The 23,324-nt window shown below is 42.2% G+C and overlaps 1 protein-coding gene across 2 annotated transcripts in view; it reads right to left on the minus strand.

Annotated features, from left to right (window-relative positions):
- Positions 1 to 2,645: 2,645 nt before the first annotated feature.
- The window catches only part of antxr1b (ANTXR cell adhesion molecule 1b), a 42,162-nt gene continuing 21,483 nt past the window's right edge, over positions 2,646 to 23,324 (minus strand). The window contains exons 12-18 of one of the 2 annotated variants that reach the window (XM_080847389.1): positions 21,729 to 21,807; positions 20,745 to 20,840; positions 14,384 to 14,425; positions 12,954 to 13,049; positions 12,279 to 12,446; positions 9,911 to 9,991; positions 2,646 to 5,825 (exon numbers count right to left, since the gene is read on the minus strand). In XM_080847389.1, the coding sequence (XP_080703515.1) occupies positions 5,433 to 5,825; positions 9,911 to 9,991; positions 12,279 to 12,446; positions 12,954 to 13,049; positions 14,384 to 14,425; positions 20,745 to 20,840; positions 21,729 to 21,807 (955 nt within the window). In that variant the 3' untranslated portion in view covers positions 2,646 to 5,432. Of the gene's footprint in view, positions 5,826 to 9,910; positions 9,992 to 12,278; positions 12,447 to 12,953; positions 13,050 to 14,383; positions 14,426 to 20,744; positions 20,841 to 21,569; positions 21,808 to 23,324 lie in introns of both variants that reach the window. The other variant, XM_080847388.1, reaches the window with a different exon arrangement.

Below are 23,324 nucleotides of genomic sequence, written 5' to 3' on the forward strand. Positions count from 1 at the left end.
GAGCTGGCAGAGACATCCAAGGCTTAAGGACACCGGCATAGACAGGGCCTCAGTTTTGTGTCTGAGGTGTTTAGACTGTAGATGTACACATGATAATCATAAATTCCACCCTCTGTGTTAATGTTCTTGTCCCAAAAAACAAGCATATAAAGAATTTGCTGTTACGGGTTAGGACTCGGTGGTCGGCTCCCATTTCTTTTCCCTTTCCTTTGACGTCCTTATGTAACTAGCCCTGAAGCTGTTCTCGTCTGGCAAAGCCACTCCACACCACTTTATTCCTTCACATTACATCCATGTCCATGAACCTTGGGTTGATTGTTGGCTTTAACCTTATAACCTGCCTGCCTTTACCGTCCCAGAGACATCATGTCACAAAGGGAATTGTATGTTTTTCAGTGTCATCATATCGTAGTTACCATAGCAATATTTCCACTTGGTTCTTCAACCACCACAATATTGCACAGGAGACAAGAACTCGGCAGTGATGCTTTTAACTGAGACCTGAGAAAGTTTGTGTGCAACTCCTTATGAAGCCACTATGCTTATCTGTGAACAAGCAAATGTTGTTTTGCAGCTTTGCAGTCCTACATTCCAGAAATGTTATGATTATGATGCATGATATCGTTTGAAAAGCTCTATCTGTAGTATTATTTGTGTAATCACCCGTATGGAAAAAGTCTGTAAAATTCATAAATGTTCTTTTACATGCAGTATATGATAATGGTTTGTAAAAACGTACAATTATGATTTCTACCATATACATAGAAAGAATTGTTTATATATAGGTTATATATATATATATATATATATATATATATATATATATATATATATATATATATAACCTGCCTTGCATGTTGAAGGCTATAATGCCATTTTAGTATGAAATGTATACGCAAGTTCCTCACCACAGATAAATCATGCAAGTCATGTGTAAGTAAATAAGTAAGTAGGTGTGATGCATACATGGATTATTACAATTATTTTCCATATGGGCATCCAGCTGGATGACAAAAGCCTTCTGAAAGCCCTTGCAAGAAGGCCTCTAGCCCTCCGGACAGGGAAATGCCATTTAGGGCTTACTAGAAGGCCTCTACCCAGGTTCTATTCCCAGGCTAGGCAGTATCTGGAGCCTTTCTCTGAAAACAGCTCTAACAGGCCTGTCCAGATTCTATTATGGATACTGTTTGGGCTATTGCTCTATAGTTCCCTATTCGGTGTTCCAAAAGACTAAGAGATAAACACATTACTTCCTAAATGCTTTTATTCTACTTTATGGACTTTGTCCTTTATTTCTGCTCTATGTTCTTCAGCTTTTAATATGTTCTGTTACCTGTTACAGTGTTCCTTTTGCTTTTATTAATGTAAAGCACATTGTAGCAGCACAAGTGTATGGTGATGTACTGTATATGTGTCATTATGTGGAGTACTGCAATTAGCTCTTTTATCTAACATTCAGTCGTAGGGCTTTCAGTGTTGCTTTGAACTCTTCTGATCAATAATAGCATCCCTAATGGCGAATAATAATTACAGCAAGACATCCAAGCCAGGGAATAACATCATAGCTCGTCTTTGAGTGTCTCTTTATACAATAGCGGAGTGGCTCTTGTTTGTAAAATTAAAAAATGAATAAGGAGTCAGTGGCTATAATTGGCTATGTTGATTTTTGTCTGTGTTATTTGACATGGGCCAGAACTTCGTTATGTAAACTTTATGAAAACAAAGGGAGTTTACATTAGGGGGGTGAGGTATGCTGATTTCTATGCTGTGAACATTAATGGCTTCTGTCTGCTTCAGGCTAACCAACCAAATGGAAGCACAAGATATTTCCCCTCTACTTTCTTCCTCATCTTTTTTTAATTGATTTGTGTTCTTGCTGTCAGTGTCCAACTTGCTTTTTTATCTTTAAGACTTTCAAAACTGATACAGTTGGTGTCTTCAGGTACCAGATGCATTTCATTTAAGTGTGATGTTCTCCTTAGCTTTTTGATCGCGAGAGCGAACAGAGATTTTATGATGAAATTGTTTTTCTGCCTGAAGTGGCACAAATCAATTACAATAGTTGTTTGGACAGACCACTTCTGACTCTAGTCCTACGTACTGTTCCACCACTTACTGTTCAACTTGCACTGCTAATATAACAAATACATCTAACAGGATGTTTTTGCTGCCAGTACCAAATTGCCCCAATTTGCACTACCATAACCTCACTTTATAAGGAACTTGTGCTGCTATATGTTTATCTGTATGTTCTACTTGTATTATGTAATGTCTTGTCTGTATGTTCTACTTAGTATTAGGTAATGTCCTGCCCTCTCTGTTGTGCCATGTGCACTTTATATGTTTCACCGTAGGAGAGTGGGAAACGTTCTTTCGATTACTTTGTATGTCTTGACATTTGAAGTAATTGACAAATAAAGCTACTTTGACTTTTACATACACAACCTAAAATAATTTTTCACTAAGTGCACATAAATATCCCTTACATGAATATTTCTTTCCCATGAACTTGAGTAAATTGTCTGGAACTTCAGTCATGGTTTTTCTGATTCTTTCTCTTTATAGAAGTTACAGCATGATAGAAAACATACTTCAAATAAAGAATCAGACATATCAAGCACATAACAGCAGGAAAGCAGGTGGGAACGCCAGCTTGGTCCACATGAAATCAACCTCACGCATGTGTGACTCAGGCAACCTCACGCATGTGTGACACAGTTTGTGAGAGTGTATGTGTGCCTGTATGTACGTATATGCGTGTGTGTGTGTGTACGTGCGAGTATGCAAGCATGTGTGTGTGTGTGTGTGTGTGTGTGTGTGTGTGTGAGTGTGAGAGAGAGAGTGTATCCAAGCATGTACAGTGTAGGTGTGTCTGTTGCTACCACTTTCCATGTGCATAAATCTCTCCTGGTCCAGCCACTGTGGTTCATCATGCTTTCTATTTACACCTATACCAACCCAGGGTTTTTCTGTGTGTGAAAATCTACATCTGTACACATTTACAGATAAACATCATAAAATGTACTCCCCCAGGAGCTTGTGCTTACAAACAGAGCGCAATTGGCATACTTAAAAAACTTGTTCAACCAATGTTCAACCAATGCTTTAAAAAATGTAAAAGAGTGTGTCCGTCTGTGTATGCATGTGTGTATTTCTGTGCACATGTGTGAATGTAGCAAAGCTCTACAACACATCGTAACAGCAAAAAGAGCTGATCATTAATACTAGGACACACATGAATGTGCTTTGCTCCTGTGCTGTATGTGTGGGACTGTAAATATTAAGCATTTCTTATACAGCTCTTCAGAATGATGCGTTGATTTGAATGGGCCACCCCAACGTTATTGACCGCTGAGAAAAACTAATGACCACTTTTAGTGACAACGTGTTTTGTGCTTCTAATTCACATCTTTCATATATTATTACACAGGTAGTCCGGTCATTTAACGAAAAGTCAGTGTTACTTTGTAATGTTTTTGTTTTGACAAATAACCGTTTATTAAGCAGTTTTACGAAACGTCGGGAATTATTTTTCCAATACTGAACAGTGGACTATATATTATCCCTTACATATGATGCTCAGCTCTTTCTCATGGGCCTACCACAAATAGTTGTGATAAGATTGAATAAGGCAAGTCAATCTGACACTAAAAGCTCATACAGTATACAGCAGAAATGAGTACATCCATGACTAGTATCACTTATGTCAAATGTCAATGATTCAAAATTGTATCACCGTACAGCTATAATTGCATTAATTCTAAGTTAAACAGAACGATGTTTGCTCCTATGGGAAATAAAAAATATATAATATAGTTTAGATTATCTATATTTAAAATACAGGCAAAATCCCAGATTTAAATCTTTTTTTTGTAATACTTTGGAGTTTGAATGTCCATCTTTATTTTTGATGGCAGACTCAATCCGTCTCTGCATGGGGGATACTAGGGTTGCACAGATTTCTGGAGAGATGTTCTGTCATTCTTCAGAGACCATTTTGTTCAGCTACTCTTTGCTAAAGGGGTTGTGTTGCTCTACCGTTCTCTTTTAAACATCCCAAAGGTCCTCTACTGGATTCAAATCCAGAGACATACTTGGCCAGGTCATAGTTTTCACCTTTTTCTTCTTTAGAAGCTCATGGATGATTTTGGCAGTGTGTTTTGGATTGTTATCATGCTGGAATATTCCTCTTGTGCCAAGCTTCTGGAGAGTGGGAGTCAACATGTCAACCAGTATTTAGGTATATCCTCAGGCATTCATGGTGCCATCTTTAAATGTAATCTTCCCCACAACTTTTGAACTCACTCAGCCCCATATCATAACACTCCCACCTCCGTGCTCCACTGTTGGGGTTATACGTTCACTGTGGTAGTCCTGGCCAGGTTCACACCAAACATGCTGGACCCCATCTGACCCCATCTTCCACACAAAACTGCAAGATTAGACTTTGCTTAAAAAAAGATGCCTGATGACTATTATTCTTTGTCCAGATGAGACCAAGATAAATCTGTACTGGCTGACAAAATTCTATTCAGTTTTGAATCATCTGACATGTAAGCCAAATTGCACAGGGGTGTACTCTCTCCTTTTGTAAACTGTAGGATGCAAGGTCCAGTACCCTGAGAGTTTACTGTTGGCTACATTTATTAGAGACCTTTCATTCATTTATGCGATTAGGTACATTGCAAAGATCAATAAATGCAGACCAGTCAATAAAAGGTAAGTAATTTGCCCTCTGTGTGTGTGTGTGTGTGTGTGTCTGCTAATGCATTGTTTTCCATAACTCTCCTGGCTCCTCTAGGCCATTCATTGTATTCTCAAACACTCTGTGCTGTCTGTCCAACGCCGGCAAGGAACATAAGCAAAATGCTAACTGGCTACACTCTTGATTTCTCAGCTTGAAACGACTTTACTAATATTGCTGAAGCCTTTGCTTAAAAGTTTCTGCATCCTTTCTATACCCTTTAAAATATATTCAAGTTACACGCAGGTAACCTTTGTCCCTGGGTTTCCCTTGGCATGTGAGTTGGAAGCTGTAGTATCACTGAGCATCAAAAACAAACGCATGATAATATATCATACAGCGCAAAATTCCTCAACCAATATGCCCTGTCCTGCAAATGCATGCAAGTCTATTCCTTTGTGACAGAGAGGAGAGAGACAGAGAAAAAGTGCAAGACAGAGAAGAAGGGAGAGAGTGTAATAGAGAGAAACAGTGATAGAGAGATGGCGAAAAGTAGAGTGACAGGGAAAGGAACGAGAGAGAGAAAATTGCTATTGATGGGTGCAGTGGCCCACAGTCCTTCAGGTTGGCTGGTGCTTTGAGGTTTGAGAGCCATCATCTCAGGGTTCCTGTCCTCCATGCATGCTCTGCCCATTCCATGCCATCAGAGCGTCCGTGTCCTCTCGCCCGCAGACACGGCGGGTGGAGATCAGGAAGAGGGTCGAGGTGGAGGACGGGAAGGGGGAGGGGCTCTGCCCGGTGGAGGAGCCTGAGGAGGCGGTGGCAGAGTTCCAACTGGCGATGGTGGTGCAGGGGGCGGAGGCAGACAGGCAGAGGTGGGAAGCAAATCTCTGGTTGGAGGAGGCGTGTAAGGGGGTGGGGTGATGGTGGTGGGGGGAGGGGTGGAGGGCAAGGGGGGGAGGGTTGAGGTGGGTGTTGGGGGGGCGCTGGATGAGCTGCAGGGGGTGGGGGGCAGCATGCCCTGGGGGGCAGGAGGGTTGTAGCTGTGGGGGAGGGTGTAGACTGGGGTGGAGGGGTGGTTGTAGACGGGATAGCGAGGTGGAGGGCAGCTCTTCACCCGACTGAAACTAATGCAGCGACCCTGAAAGTGAAGGCAGAGGGGAGGGTTACAAGCAGACAGGACAACAATTTCCATCCTCTTACCAGAAGCCCACTAGTCCACTGACTAGTACTCCACTAATTCACCAGCCCCTACCATCCCCTTACCAGCAATCCACTAGTGCACAAGCAATAACTATACACACTGACTAGCATTCCATTTGTTCACTAGCCATTACTATCCACTAACCAACTGTCCACTAATGCACAAGCAATTACTATCCACTGACCAGCATTCCATTAGTGCATTAGCCATTACTATCCACTGACTAGCATTATATTAGTGCACTAGCCATTACTATACACTGACTAGCATTCCATTAGTGCACTAGCCATAACTATACACTGACTAGCATTCCACTAATGCACTAGCCATTACCATCCACTGACTAGCATTCCACTAGCCATTACTATCCATTGACTAGCATTCCACTAGTGCACTAGCCATTACTATCCACTAACCAGTTGCCCACAAGGGCACTAGCCCCTACCATACATTCACCAGAACCCTACTAGTCCACTCACTAGTACTCCACCAGTGCACTATCCTCTACCATCCACTACCCAACTTCCCACTAATGCACAAACCATCACTATCCACTGACGAGCATTTGATTAGTGCACTAGCCATTGCTATCCACTAACCAGTAATTCATTAGTGCACTAGCCATTAGTATCCACTGACTACACTGTAAAAAAAGCAACTTGCATTTGTTGGCCTAAAACAGTACTTTATGTTGGTAAAACTTGAAAATATAAATTAGTGACATTTTAGGCAATAATGTAAGTTAGCACAACAAAGCAAGAAAGTTGTATGATCCAAAACGATTTGGTGAGTTGTTCATACTTAAGTCCTTAAGTTGGGGTTCAATACAAGGGACAACAGTTCTGCTAACTCTTATTTCTGTGTTGTGAATTGCGGGAAAAGCCTTCTTTGTTGTGAAATGCGGGAAAAGCCAACTGTCCGTTGACACTTTACACTTGAAGTCTCATTCTGGCTGTGCTGCTGCCTCTTGTTGGAGTCCAAACAGGTACATTTTAACCAACCTTTAATTAAATTAAAATGATGCGCAAATTTTATTCTGAGTTGTGTTGTGCAGTATGTTGTACGTCGTTTAATGGAGAAAGCGACCTAGACATTTACACAAAGCTTTTCAGTCATTAGAGAAAGCATCAGCTAGTCAGGCAACCTATTCAAACAGGACAGGTTATCTTCTGACTGTTGGTATTGTGTTAAAGTAACACAATGCAACAATTATACTTCAGGATTAGGGTTAGGATAAGCAGTTCAACCTTAAAATAACAGCTTAAAAAAAATTGGGGCGCTACAATGACTTTTAATAGGGAGAATTGCATCCGCGCCATTGCCATGCAGGGTCTATAGGCACATAACTTCGTTCTGTAGTTTGCCGCCCAACTTTCCACTGTCTGCTGAACTAGTAAGTAGCTTATTTGCCATCTTGCTTTGTCTTGTGTTGCCCTTGCTTGACTGTGTAAGGACAGTTGTTGAGTAACTAGTTTGTAATAATGTCAAAGTTAGCACATTTTCAAGAGATTTTGTCAGTTTTAGCTGATAGCATATAGCTAGCGAATAGCTATTGATCCGTTGTGCTGCTTTAATTTGTGTTTGCCAGCTTGTTACAGATACAAAAAAGACATTAGGGTATTAATGCTAACTCAAAATTGTGGTTGCAACATTAGCTGACAAATTATGCCATCTTTCAGAAGTGAAGTGTTACTACACAGTGGTACAGTCACAGAGCAGGCTGGTTTAGTAGGGACAGAGAGAGCGCGGGGCCAGCGACAGGTTGCTGCTCGGTCCTGCAGTCAGTGTGCTGCCTGCCCCACTAGTGGCGGCTGTTGATCTTTCAAAGAGGGGAAGCTCATTTTTTGCGTACATCATACAAAAATTGTTGCCACTTGCAGTTATTGCTTATTAAGTCGTTATCGATAACTTTATTCCCGAGGCAATTGGATAGTATCCACTGACAGGTGTCAACTGTTGCAGCAGTCATTACCAACCAGGTCTGGTGCGAACCTGGCAGATCTATAACAAATTAAGGCTTTATCTCATCCAGAGAGATGCCTTTGAAAAACGAATCAAAAGTTTTATAAGTGGGGTATGTGCAGGTGAATAATAAACTTTTGCTTCTTTTCAGTAAAATTTTTACTGATGATGAGCCTTATAATATGGTTTGAGCACAGAGGCAGTGTGGTGCATGATTTAAGAGTACAGTAAGACGTATGACTTGAAGAAATATTTTTTATAGTTGGTGAACATGGATTAATTTATGAGAGTATGATTGGCATTATGTTGGCTGTAAAAAAAATGGGCCTGGTGCCAAACAGGTATCACGCTCAGATTGAGGGAAAGTCAGATAGCGGGGTTAGATCTAATTGGCCGTAGGGGTCAACCAAACAAAAGACAGATGGATGTGACCGAATTACTTTTATAAGATGAACACGCCATTCTTACAATGAGATTATCCATGTAACATCTACTGTTGAAAGTTAAGAGCCTTTTAATAAAGAATCCGCAGGTACACGTGTTTGGCCTCTCGTCTTCTGATTGCGAAATCTGGTACATTTCTCTTTTTTTCAACAGACTATTTAGTAGCAGTTTACTGCTGACAGATTATAAATTGCGATCACATTGGGATTATAAATCTTTTCTGTTTTGGGGGAAAATATCCTCCCCTCTGCTGGTTCATTCTCTCTATTAAATATATCCCTATGTCTGTGCTGGCCCAGGGGAGGGGGTGTAGGGTAGGCTGGCCATGAACCTTAATGACTTTACCAGAGCACATTCCAGGAGGTGGAGGCAATATTAGCAGTCTGGCTACAGTGCTCAGAGTGGCCAGTCCGGGAGTCATGGACTACCTCTGCCTCTGGCTCTCACTCTGTGTCTGTCTCTATCTCTATGTCTGTCTTTTTCTCTGTCTCTACCTCTGTGTCTGTCTTTGTCTCTATGTCTGTCTCTACCTCTGTGTCTACTTCTGTCTCTATCTCTGTCTCTCTCTATACCTATGTCTCTGCCTCTGTGTCTGACTCTGCCTCTCTTTCAGTGCCTTTGTCTACCTCTGTCTCTACCTGTGTCTGTCTGTCTCTCTACCGCTGTCTCTACTTCTGTATCCGTCTCCTTTTCTCTCTCTCTCTGTCTGTCTCTTTCTGTATCTGAGTGTCCTTATTGAAAGCAGCCGAGAATGAATGCCAGCTCACTCCTTGCTGGTGCTTCACATTCCCAAAGCAGGAGATTTTCCATTGGCTTTGAGTGGTGGACTGGGGGATTGTGGGATTGCTATGGAGGCAGAAATGGTATTATCCACCACTGCATGCTGCATGGAGATTGGGACCCGTAGGAGATGCATGTGCTTGGGAACAAACTAAGTGCAGAAGCAGCAGTCCCCCCCCCCCACTTTCCCTTCCGTCTCCCATTCCCTCCATCTGTGGCTGAACTCAGACGAGGGGAAGTGCCAATGTGTCGCCTGCTTTCCTGCCTTGGGATGAATCTACTTTTCCATTTTCAATAAACAACATCATTGTGTGTGCCTTATTGTGTCCCTTAGGCTGTCATGCTGTGAAACCGACACAGATTTTTTGCCGTGGGTGTTGGTGCTGTATTGTGGAGGTGTCCTCAGGGCTGTCATGCTATTTATAGTGAATGGAAGGCATGAAGCAGGGGTTGTGTGTGGGTGTTTGAGTGAAACATCAGCGGCAGGTGATTGAGTGTATATGAAACAGGGATGGACTGAAAATTAAGAAGAATGAAAGGAAAGTATTGTGCACACAGATTGAATGAAACAAGGGGCTGACTGACTGGGGCCTATAGAGCCTGTCTGCAATTTGGAAATACAGGATTGGTGGCTATTATTTTATCCAGTGAGCAGGAGATTGGGTGGATTTAAATTGGTCTGAAGTCAACATGCAGCAGTATGAGAATAGGCACACAAGGAAATCAAACAATCTTTTCAGTTTTTTTTAAAGTTCTATGGGGAAGGTTCTAGGGGTAAGGTTTCTTTTTTTTTCTTTTTCTTTCTGTTCTGTTCTTTGAGGAGACTAGGCCCTTACCTTTTCTCCAGGATGTGGTCTCATCACAGATACACGGTCATAGCCTCTTCTTAGCCAAACCAAGAGAGCATCAATCTTACCCTACAGAAAACAACATGTCCATGAGGTAATGTACAAGATGCACCCAGACACACACAAACACCCACTAATAAACAAACATCTCTCTCTTCACACCAACCTTTCAGGCTACAGAGCATCTTTCAGGCTTTCTCTTGCGCATCTCAATGTCTTTCACATCTCTTGTGTTCATTTGATTTGCTCTTGACTTTAGTACATTTTCAATACTCAGGGACAGACCAGTTGCCTTGAACTCTGATGTGAAAGGATAGCTATTTTGTTGCAAACCGAGTTGAATCCGAGCTGCTGTGTGTGTGTGTGTGAACTTAATTATTTTTCCTCTCGGTGCAGTGGTGGCAATGGGCAAGGGTTTAAACCTTATTAGTTCTGAGACACATGAAAGAACCAGTGAGTGTTTTGCCACGTGTACACACACACTGAGGAGAGAGAAGGAGAAAGGAATGGAGAGAAGGAGGGAGGCAGGGAGAACAAAAAGTTAAAGCGTTTGTTTTGTTGTGAGAGGGTAAGCCTAGTGCACGTCTGTTTCGGATTACCTCCTCCAGCTGACGGGACGTTATGAAACAGTGCATTAACCGATTCCTGAGCACAGCAAGGCCAACGACACACACACACACACTCACATGCACAGACACACACACACACATGCACACACACACACACACACACACACACACACATACACACACGCATTCACACACACACGCATTCACACACACATGCACACATTCACACACACACACACACACACACACATACACACACACACACACACACACACACACACACACACACACACCACAGTGTCTGTCTACACATCCATCTTGTCAACTTTCCATGACATCATCCCACACTGTGGCACCCACCAGCAATCACATGACACTCACTGCAGACTGCACTTGTGGATTAGTGGTCGCCAGTGCTTTGACAAGCAGTGATGACTGAAAATTGTTGTGCGTGAAAGTGTGTGAGTTTACACACTAAGCATGCTGCACAGGATAGTGAAGTAATTTCTCCGTACTGATGCAGTGTAGTATGTAATGACAGTAGAGAGTTTGAAAGTAACCCAGTGCTTGCGGTTCAGTAAAAACTATTTTAAATAAACAAACAGGGAAAGGGCTTATGCACACAGGAGAACAGACAAAGGCCGTTCATGTTTAAACTTTGTATTCTTGGTTGGCAGGTAGAACAAACATTTTGCCACGAAGAGCCTTATTGTGGTATCTGCCAGCCAAGGATTAAAACATTCACAATTCTAGGTTCGGTCTTCCAGTGTGTGCATAAACACATGTTATTTTATATTCTAAACCTGATTGTTCAAATCCTTGATTGTGATTGGCTAAAAGCCGTTGTAAAATCCAGCATTACCTTACAATTTGACCTGATTACATTCCATATTACTGCGCAGCGAATGGCAAGGCATTCATAGCGCATTTCATACCCAGTGTTCCATCTGGCTGTTGCGTTGCTTCAAGGGTTGCGTGGCAACGATTTATTTAGGAACTATAATTTTTAGTGGCGGAAGAATGACGGTTTATCATTAAACTATTGTTTCTTAAATTGAATTGTCTTTATTTATGAAACCATATCAAATATGTGTAGTAACAGGTTTAGAAAAGCAATAAGCCCCGCGAGTCCGTGCTTTGCGCTGATTTTAGAACAGGTAAGGGGGTTTAACGGCACTCCGCTTCGCGTCGTGCCTAACAACTCCCTTACCTGTTCTAAAATCAGCGCAAAGCACGGCCTCTTGGGGCTTATTGCTTAAACAACCACTCGGTGTAAACACTGTCACCAAACTAGGCCACCTTAGTCTCCTGATCACACGCATACACAGCAGACAGCAGTGTTTACAGTGTGGGTTGGCATCCTAATAACTCCCCCTCGCCTCTCACTGTCTTCATTGGTGGTATGTATGTTAGGTGTGAATGTGTGTGTGTGTGTTGTATATGTGGTGTGTGTGTACTGTGTGTGTGTGTATACAGTACCAGTCATAAGTTTGGACACACCTCTATTTTTTTTGGAAAGGTTTGTTCTTTACTTTAATATTTTCTACATTGTAGATTAATATTGAACACATTTAAACTACGAAAGAACACATATAGAATGATGTATTAAACAAAAAAAGTGTTATCTACCATGTAGAAAATAATAAAGGTAAAGAAGAAACTTCTCAAATAATGAGAAGGTGTGTCCAAACCTTTGACTGGTACTGTGTGTGTGTGTGTGTGTGTGTGTGTGTGTGTGTGTATGTAAGTGATTGATTGTAATTTTCCAAGTGAGGGGGTACACATACCTTGATTGGTGAGTACCATTTGTAGGGCCTGATGGGCTTGCGCCGACCGTTGTTGAGGGTGCGTGAGGGCAGGTATTCATACTCCAGTTCCGGCAACTTCACTCGCGCATTCTTTGCCAACTCCAGTTTCGCTCCCTCCTCAGTAGACCCCTTATCTCCCCAGCGCACCTGTTAGAGAGCACACACCAGTGTGTGTGTGTGTGTTTGTGTGTGTGTGTGTGTGTGTGTGTGTGTGTGTGTGTGTGTGTGTGTGTTTGTGTGTGTGTGTAAGAGAGAGAGAGAGACTCAGAGTGACTCAGAGTGTCAAAGTTAAAAGAAAACAGACTGACGACAAATTTTGCAAGGAATGAGATACAAAGATTAGAAATCAAGATGTGTGTGTGTGTATGTCTGTGTTTGGGTTTGAGAGAGATAGAGAGAGACCTTGCTTGACTTTACCGCAAGTGGTAATCAGAGAAGACTGACAAAAACTGTGCAGTATAAGAAACCATCACCAGGATGGAGGTGAGTGTTTTTGCGTGAGTGTGTGCATACTCCAAATGTATTCATGTGAACAAATTTTATAGTCAACTCAAATTCTGAGTAGGAATACATTAGAAAGAAAAATCTTGGAAAGCAGTGTGTGTGTGTGTGTGGGGGGGGGATAAGTCACTGTGACGTGAGTTTAAATCCTACCTCCATTCTTTTAATGCCACCAACACCTCGTCCTCCATAGTAGGATGCATCCACAGTAGGCCAGTTCTTTTTGGGGTAGGCGTTATCTTCATCATCCTTACCGAGGGGGAGAGAAGTAGTGTGAGTGGGAGAAAAGAGAAGGGTAGAGAGGAAGAAAGGGAGAGAAGAGAAAGAGATTGACAAAGAGGTAGTGCCTGTTTAGTTTTGGAGGTGTCAAAAAACATTTCACCATCTCAGCGTTTGTTTTGTAGTGAATCATATATTCAATTGATTTTCCAGAGGGGAAAAGACAGAGATGAGGTAAAGCAGAAAGTCTACCTCTGCACAAATATCCAATCTCCAACTCCAGCTCTAAGACATTGCACTACAAAGGCTTCCTGCTGTTTGAGACACATGCCGCCTCTCATAAATGGACTCAAGAAGGAGTTCATCTTCTCTCTCTCTATCCCCCCCTCTCTCTCACTCTCTCTCTCTCGCTCTCACACATACACACACTCAGACCTAGCCCGAAAAAGCAGTGAAGTCTGTGCTCTGTGATGTGAGATATAGAAGGTCGACTGATGTTTCCAGTCTGTTGAGCTCAGAGTGTCAGGGCAGAAACAGCTGGTTTGACAAAAACAAAACGCCTTCCCAACCCACTCAAATAAACTCTGTCATTGAAAGGTAATACTGTGCAGTAAGAGATAGTCTGGAGCAGATACCACTGAGTTTTACAGTGTTTCTAATGGCAGGAGAGAGCAGAGCTGACTGAAGAGGAAAGGCATAAAGAGGCTCTCTATGCACTTGCACAGCAGGCTGCCATTTCAGTGCTTCTTAATGAGAACCACTTCAATGCATTTACATTTAGATGAGTAGAAAGTTACAAAAATTAAAAAGAAATAAAAATTAAAAAAACAGACATAGAGCTAATCATAATACATTTCTCTTTAAATGGGAAGCTTTTCTAAGAAACGACACATCGCTTCATCATTGTGGAATTCTGTAATAATAAAAACTGAAACCTTTTTCCGATCTGCTCTAGCACTCATGAGATGTCCACTACAGCCAAGAGTCCTTAAAATAAAAGGGGCACACAGTTCTGATCATGGCTTTGCCAGCTCTGGTGTTAGCCCAGCCCATTCTGGTACCAACTAGTGGCTCTAATGGTGGCTGTGCCTGTTCTGATGCTAGCTGTGTGGAATCTGGTGATCCCTTTGCCAGCTCTGATGAATACCTTGCCAGTGACGTACTTTCCTGTCTTATGTAATTGCTTGCCATTTTATTCTCTCCCTCCCTGCTTAAGCTGCCAAACCAGACCTCTACTGCCCTGCAAGTAGAATGATGAGAAACATGATATTGGAAAGGAAAATTAGCGACCCCCCCGACCCCCCAGCACAAAAAGAGGCGAATTCTGGACAGAAAAGAGCCAGTTGAGTTAAGTCGTTTCTTACCGAACTGTCTTCTGTAACTGGTGGTGGGGCCTCATGAATGATCTGCTCTTAACAAAACAGGGAGACACAGAACACACTAGTCAGCCCTTTGACAGGGACAGCAGAGGGAAGAGAAGCATGGCAAGCAAGTGCTAACACAGCCAAACACATGCACTCAAACACACACACACACACACACACACACACACACACACACACACACACTCATCCATCATTCACAGATACGCCATCACTCTCTCCAGGGCAGACAAAGCAGTCATAGGTTCTCCACCACTCCATCCCTGATCGTGGCTTGGACATGTTTTGATGTAGCCAGCCCCCCTCTCAATCAGACCGGCTCAGCTAAATTAGCTCCCTCTCATCGACGACTTTTAGCCAGTCACCGGCCCCCAGGGTCAGCTTGATAGGCAGCTCTCAATCACTGAATCTGATTCAATGTGCACGCAACTATATTGTTGTTCTGCCCGCCATCACCTACAGCGAGATGTTTAAAAGAACACGATTATAAAGAATATGCTATTATAATAATAATAATAATAATACATTTTATTTATAGGGACCCAAGGTCGCCTTACAACAGTGAATAAAACATTGAATAATACATAATACAGCAACAACTTCAGTTGGCAGGACCTTTGAAAGTTATAGGCCTGCCTAAACAGGTGTGTTTTGATGTTTGTTTTAAAAAGAGCAATTGAGTTAGGGTCAATGTTCCTGATGTCAGGGGGGAAGGAGTTCCAGAGGTGAGGGGCAGAGCGGCTGAAGGCTCTGGATCCCATGGTGGACAGATGGGCTCGGGGGACGGTCAGGGTGATGGAGGAGGCAGACCTGAGAGACCGAGTAGGGACATTGATGTGGAGGAGGTCAGAGAGGTATGGAGGGGCAAGGTTATGGATTGCCTTGAATGTGTGGAGGAGGATTTTTTTAGTTAATGCAGTGTTTAATGGGAAGCCAGTGGAGTTGATGTAGAACGGGGATGATGTGACTGATGGATGGCGTCCTAGTGACGATACGGGCAGCAGCATTTTGTACCAGTTGAAGTTTATGGAGGAGTTTGTGTGGGAGACCAAAGAGAAGGGAATTGCAGTAGTCCAGGCGGGAAGTGACAAGGGAGTAAACCAGGATTGCGGCGGTGTTGGGAGTGAGTGAGGGGCAGAGGCGGTTGATATTGCGGATGTGAAAGTAGGCAGATCAGATGGTGTTGTTGATGTGGGTATGGAATGATAGGGTGCTGTCGAGGGTGCTGTCGAGGACGCCAGGCAGTTTTAGTAAATACCACGCAATACATCATTAGGCGCACTTAACTTCTCTCCTCCTATATTTGCGCTTCACGCCCACGTTTCTTATACCAGCCCACCTGTTTGCGGTTCACACCCATAAAGCATAAAAATGCGCCTCTTCTCAAATGCGCCTCCTTTGTAAATACCGTTTTATGTTTACGACCGCTATTTAACGAGTGAAATGGGCGCAATCCTGTTAGTAAATCAGGCCCTTAGTCATCCATTCAGCCAGGTAAGCACTAGGACGCGATCTGGCACTCTGCGCCTGGGCGAGATGCTCCACTTTGTGAATGAGGCGCGCCTCACCTAGGATGCGATCTGGCACTCCGCGCCTGGGCGAGACGCTCCACTTTGTGAATGAGGCGCGCCTCACCTGGTGAATGAGACGTGAGATAAACGTTGTTGAGACTCTTATTAAAGATCTTTGCCTACTATAAACGTTGTTGAGACTCTTATTAAAGATCTTACTCATTCTCGTGGTTGAAAGTTGGTAACAAAACAGAGACAAAAACACAGATCTTACTCATTCTCGTGGTTGAAGGTCGGTAACAAAACAGAGTCGGTAACAAAACAGACAAATAGCTACACGGTCAAGCAATGTCATCTATTTCTTAAAAGTTGTTGAAAGAAATACAAATAGAAAATACACACTCACAAAAACACACAAAGACGTGTAAATCACCCTGGCCATTGTCTTTGACCAAGGTGTTCCAGAATGTTTACACCTTTGACTGAGGTGTCCCAATGTGTTTACACCTCTCTCATAAATATGCATAGTGCTCTAGGTAAAGAATAGTGTCACTTTCTAAGTTACTTATTATTAGTACCAATGTGTTTATACCTCTCTCATCAATATGCATAGTGCTCTAGGTGAAGCATAGTGTCACTTTCTAAGTTACTTATTATTAGTATAGAAACCACAAACAGTCACTGAATGCTAAATTCACCTATGTGGACCAAACACCTCTGTTTACAAGGTTCAGAGTAAAAAAGAAAACTTCCAAAATATGTACAATGTGTTTTTGTACAAAGTCTGAGCACCTCTAAAACAAGATTCAATTTTAGTGTCTTTAGATTTCATTTTCATAAAACACTTTTTTTATACATTCCTTTTACTGCCATTGTATTATTGCTGAGGTGTTGTAGTGTATTCATATCTATATCTACTTATTTAAAATTGTTGTCCCTATTCATTGTATTTATATCATATCATGCCTCTTACCTCATATTCATTGTATATGGGCCATTCTACCGAATTCGTGTAATATGCAGTCCCTCAACAATAAAAACTATTTACAAAACAATTAGGTATTTAGGCATAGATATTTAATTAGAAAATGTTATGGTCTATATAAACCCAATGCATTACATGAGATAGTGATAAGCTAAATATATACAAAATCATCATTTATAGGGTACTTTCTATTGGGAAGTAGCTGTCCCCAACCCTGACATCTAAATTTCAATGCCTTTAAATAACACTTTTCAATTTTTTTAGATTTTTTTCAATGATTTCATTTCAAAGATCTTTATGATTGGGTTGAAACAGAACTTGGAATATTTAGATTTATTGTGGGTTTAATTTTTAAATCAATTTTCTATACTCAAAAAATCATGTCCCTAGTTTTCATGTCACTACCGAAACACAAGAGTTTTAGTCCATTGTCTGAGCCTGTGTTTTAGCCACGACTCTGCATTTTTGACCATGCAGTGACACTGCATCTCGGACCCTCATGGTTGAATGGTAAGTAGCTAAATCCCATAGTTTTTGTATAAATGTGTTCCGAAGTCTAAAAATCGACGTGTAACCTTAAGAATTGTCACTACCGAAACGCATGTTTTCTTCAATTAAGTAAACCTTTTGGGGTTTCATGGAAAATCTTATGTTTGTATGTGTGTTCACCTCTTCAAAGATGTATTTGCATGCCGTGTGCTTGTTAGAATTCTTTATTTATGCTTAAAGTTAGCTAGAATTGTCACTACCGAAACAGTCACTACCGAAACATATGGTAGTGACCTGATGATTTCAGTAGTGACAAAATGAAATGGTAAGTAGTTCAATCCCATAATTTTTAAATAAATGTGTTGTGTGGACTAAAGGGCGGCCCAGAGCACCTTTTGGAAGATTTTGGGAGAGAAATGAACATCCATCCAACAGTGCAGTCACTACCGAAACACTGGATGTCACTACCGAAACAGTGCAGCACTACCGAAACACAGGATGTTTTGTAAAAAATTAAGTATATTGAGTAATCAACTAAATTGTTATGATACTGATTGGATTAATGTATGTTCAATTTCATCAATGAACAACTCTGGAATCAATATGATCAGTATTTTGCATTGTACAAAGAAATATTGCACTTAGATTTTGATGAATTGTATAAATTGAACTTGAAAGTTTGGTAAAAAAATCATTTTTATGGATTTCATTGTAAAAACCTTCAAGAAATATTTGTAAAAATACTCTTCAGAGAAGGGAAGGAAACACAATCTGAACAGGTCAATAATAATACTTTTTTACTATAGTAAATGTGATGTTTCGGTAGTGACAATTTTTGGAAGAGGAAAAACATTCCAACACATTCTGAAAATACAATATAAAAATTGACTGTTCTTTTACTAGATAAGTGTACTTTAGATATGGTACAATATACATACGGACAAAGTTTTGGGATTAAAACATAAAAAAAATCTAAATATTTCCGACCTGACTTTGCACCAATTCGGTAGAATGGCCCATATATCATATCATGCCTCTTACCTCATATTTATTGTACTTATATCTTATCATGCCTCTTACCTCATACTCAATGGCCCTCATTCTCGACAGCAGTTGGGAAGACTTTCAGAAGGATTTCAGAAGGAACTCCATTTCGGTGGATTTAGGAAAACATTTGCCATTCTCCATAGTTTTTTCTTCTGTGCTTTCTTCTGAACTTCAGACAACTTTCAGAACGCGAAATAGCAGTCGTAACTCTGCCGGAATCTTTTCAAATGCGATTCCACGGGCCATCTTGTGGTTATTTGAGGAATCACTTTGAGGAATGACATTTAAAAAAACTCTGTGTTAAACGGGTTAACGGTTGAATTTGTGAGAACCCGTTGGTGATTGCGTTCACGTCAACTCTACAGACATCCTCGGGTTAAACTAATTATAATAATAATAAATATGAGAATATTTGTATCATTTACAATTACGTTTCACTTTGGACGAAGCGTCTGCTAAATGACTGAATGTGAATGTAAATGTACACGAACGCTGCAAATGTAAGTGAATAAATAAACAAACACTAAACCCAATCTCTAAGAACTGTCACTGCACTTACTGCTATTTATACGACTACTCGTGACTAGTCTTCACCCTTGTGGTAGCCATTTTATTTATTTTTTTTTTTTTAAAGTGACTTCTTAAATGTGTTTTACGGACTTCGGAAGTTCAACGTAAGAAAATATCTCCATCTTATTAATAAACACCTGTTACGAGTTGCTTTTGTGTGGATTTGGGAAAATCCGACAGCACACTTGGTTAATGGCTGCGTGCCCTAATAAGGAGCTGGCGGGTTGTGTATGTATGCAAATCCACTTTCACGAGAACGCGCATCAACCTAAGAAACTAATCGGAAGGAACACAGCTGAGAAGTCTTCGGCTGCTTATGAACACATTTTCAAGCGTGCTGGAATGCAGCGAGAGCGTTTCTCTTACGTTGTTTTTGCGAAGTCGTGTAAGAAGCATTTCTGAAGAATTACAGAAAAAGATCGAGAATGAGGGCCAATGTGCTAATATCTTTTATAACTTCTATTGCTACCTTCACCTGTACTGCATCTGCACTTTGCATATACAGATCATATCTGCACAAATAACCACTATCGCTGCCAATGTTACTACTGCTCATACCCCATATAGCCTTTTCCTGGCAGAAGTAAAATCCCTTTTCCTTATGGTGTCCCAAATGACCTGATGTCCCAATATACCTGAATTCACCCTAATTGGGTGTTGTTAATGTTGTGTTGTTAATGTTGTACGTAGATAATCTGTAACTTGTGGAAGTTGTATTGTTAAACGGTGAGTACTTTGGTAGATTAAAGTGTAAACTTTGAATACAAATGCTAGTACAACTTCTATACATTATCTGTAAGGTGTGAGTGTGCAGTGGTAATGTAAGTTGGATTCGTAAAACGTATTTTAGGAAATAAATGACATTGCTTGACCGTGTAGCTATTTGTCTCTGTTTTGTTACCAACTTTCAACCACGAGAATGAGTAAGATCTTTAATAAGAGTCTCAACAACGTTTAAAGTAGGGCTATGTGCGCCCGCGCCCCTGCCTCTAAGTGATGCAATGCGGCTCGAGCGCGCCTCATTCACAAAGTGGAGCGTCTCGCCCAGGCGCGGAGATCGCGTACCGGAACTTAACTCATTCAGCTGCACAGTAACAGCAGTCAATGGTAAAGGTGGGAGGAAAAGCAGCAATAATGTTCTCCTGACCGTGTTCTCCAGTGTTCTCCTCACAGTGTTCTCCCCTCATTGTTCTCCTCATAGTGTCCTCCCTCAGTGTTCTCCTCTAGTGTTCTCCTCACAGTGTTCTCCTCATAGTGTTCTCCCTCAGTGTTCTCCTCCAGTGTTCTCCTCACAGTGTTTTCCCATAGTGTTCTCCCTCCCTGTTCTCCTCATAGTGTTCTCCTCATAGTGTTCTCATCATAGTGTTCTCTTGACAGTGTTCTCCTAACAGTGTTCTCCCCTCAGTGTTCTCCTCATAGTGTTCTCTCCACAGTGTTCTCTTCATAGTGTTCCTTTCACAGTGTTCCCCTCTCAGTTTTCTCCTAATAGTGTTCTCACCATATTTTCCTCACAGCAGGTTCCTCTTGATTGAACAGCTTTTAACTGTGTGGCCAGCGAGTGAGCAGGTAATGGACGGCTGGAGAGTAAAGAGTAAAGGCAGCAATGCCAGTTACATAAGACGCTGCCACTTCGGTCTGAACTCTGAACTCAACTCTTATGTAGCACGGACGTGGGCCAAGTGCAGACCAGATCTGGGGTGTACCTGTGCCTGAGGAGGCTGTGTGGGCTTCTCTGACTTACCACTGTGCAGCAGAGAGGCCAGAACCACCAGAGCAGAGCCATGGCCAAGAGCAGCAGCAGGATGAGCAGGGCGATCACCAGGAACGTCCCGTCAGTCTGGGGGAGGGGACAAACACACGCAGGGCATTATGGGAGAATAGTAGTCCATAAGCGTGCACACACAGAGATACAGATGCAGACGGACACATTTTCACATGATAATTAGACAATGAGCTGCCTGTCATGCACTAAATAAGTAAATGTAAGCACATATATTTCACTGCGACAATACTTGGCTTATCTCTAGAAGACATTTAAAGAGAGACTATACTAATAGCCATGCCTTTGTGTTGCAATCTGAGTGACACAGTGAAGTCAGCTGGATAGAGCACACAAAAACATGACAGGACTCTTAGCTCTCATCTGCAAAGCTTTTTGAACAGTGCAGCAATTCGCAATCACAGTGCTGTGTGAGTGTGAATGAGTGTATCCGTGTGTGTGCATGTGTATGTATACGTATAATTGTGTGTGTCTGTGTGCATTTGTGTGTATACATATTGGTGTGTTTGTGTTTGTGTGTGTATGGCTGTATATGAAGGTACTCTTGTGTGTGTTGCCTGTGTGAACGAGTGTGTGTGTGTGCATGCATGGATATGTTTGTGAGTGTGTGTGTGAGTGTGTGTGTGTGTTCCAGTGTGTGTGTGTGTGCATGCGCGGACATGGGTGTATTTTTGTGTGTGTACGAGTGTGTGCGCTCGCTCGCGCGTGTGTGTGTGTGTGTGTGTGTGTGTGTGTGGTGTGTGTGTGTGTGTGTGTGTGTGTTTAAAGATGCATGGACACACGTACATCACGTTGCGGATGCAGCGGATGGAGAGGTGCCAGTGACGTTGGGGATGCGGTTGAGAGCGCCGGAGTGGAGGGAGGAGCAGATGGAGGTGCAGGAGGAGGTGCAGACGAAGGCGGAGGTGGAGGAGGTGGAGGCGGTGGTGGGGGCGTGATACTCACACAGGCCTCGGCTCTGATGGTGACGGAACTGGAGATGAAGCTCAGGCCGTTGTTCATGCTCACGTACAGAGTGGCGGTCCTGCAGGGGAACAGCAGCAAGGCTCCTATGTTCTTTATTTTAAGGTTTATTTATCTTTCCTTCTATTCTTCACTCTTCATCCATTCATTCATCGATCAAGCTATCCACCCACCCATCCATCCATTCTTCACTCCATACCACCACTCATCTATCAATCCGTCCATCATTCCATCCACCCATTCATTTATCAATCCATACATCCATCCCCCCAATCATCTATCAATCCATTCATCCATCACTCCATCCACCCACCCATCCATCCATCACTCCACCCACCCATCCATCCCTCCATCCACCCATTCATCTATTAATCCATCCATCACTACATCCACCCATTCATCACAAATAAAATGCATTATTAGTGTGCTTGCCCGAAGGGAAGCACAGTATTGTTGTTGTCAAGTTTTCTTTCTTTCTTTCTTTTTTCTCCCCGTTTTTCTTGCAGCTAACTACGCCTCCCCCGTTCGAGGCACAGACGCCACATCTTTTCGTGGCGGTACTCCTTGCCACTCCTTTTTTATTCCTCTTTTTCCATCACCTTTTTTCTCCATAGACTTGCATGGCAGAACTCTGTGCCATTATGACATCATAATAGGGTCATTAAACTGGCTTGCACCTGTGCTTCACTGACACCTGCGCAAAGGTCTGAGGGCTCCTCTTCTCTCTCTGCTCTCTCTGTCCCTCTCCATTCAACTGTATAACTAGGAATATTAAGAGACACCTTCCATACCAGGGCTCTACTCACTCATGCATACTCACTTATGTTTACTCACTCATGCATACTCACTCGTGCATACTCACTCATGCATACTCACTCATGTTTACTCACTCATGCATACTCACTCATGTTTACTCACTCGTGCATACTCACTCATGCATACTCACTCATGCATACTCACTCATGCATACTCACTCATGTTTACTCACTCATGCATACTCACTCATGCATACTCACTCATGCATACTCACTCATGCATACTCACTCATGCATACTCACTCATGTTTACTCACTCGTGCATACTCACTCATGCATACTCACTCATGTTTACTCACTCGTGCATACTCACTCATACATACTCATTCATGCATACTCACTCATATTAACTCACTCGTGCATACTCACTCATGCACACTCACTCATGCATCATCACTCAATCCACCCATTCATCTATCAATCCATCCATCCATCACCAGGTAAGCACTAGGACGCGATCTGGCACTCCGTGCCTGGGCGAGACGCTCCACTTTGTGAATGAGGCGCGCCTCACCTAGGACGCGATCTGGCACTCCACGCCTGGGCGAGACGCCCCACTGAGGCGCACTCGAGGCGCATTGCATCACTTAGAGGCAGGGGCGCGTGGGCACATAGCCTACTATAAACGTTGTTGAGACTCTTATTAAAGCTTTAACTCATTCTCACAGAGACAAAACAAATAGCTACATGGTCAAGCAATTTCATTTATAGAAATAAAAATAGAAATATAAAATACACACTCACAAAATAGAAATTTCACATC

The sequence above is a fragment of the Sprattus sprattus genome (genome assembly GCF_963457725.1).
Source record: "Sprattus sprattus genome assembly, chromosome: 11".
Classification (NCBI taxonomy): Eukaryota; Metazoa; Chordata; class Actinopteri; order Clupeiformes; family Clupeidae; genus Sprattus; species Sprattus sprattus.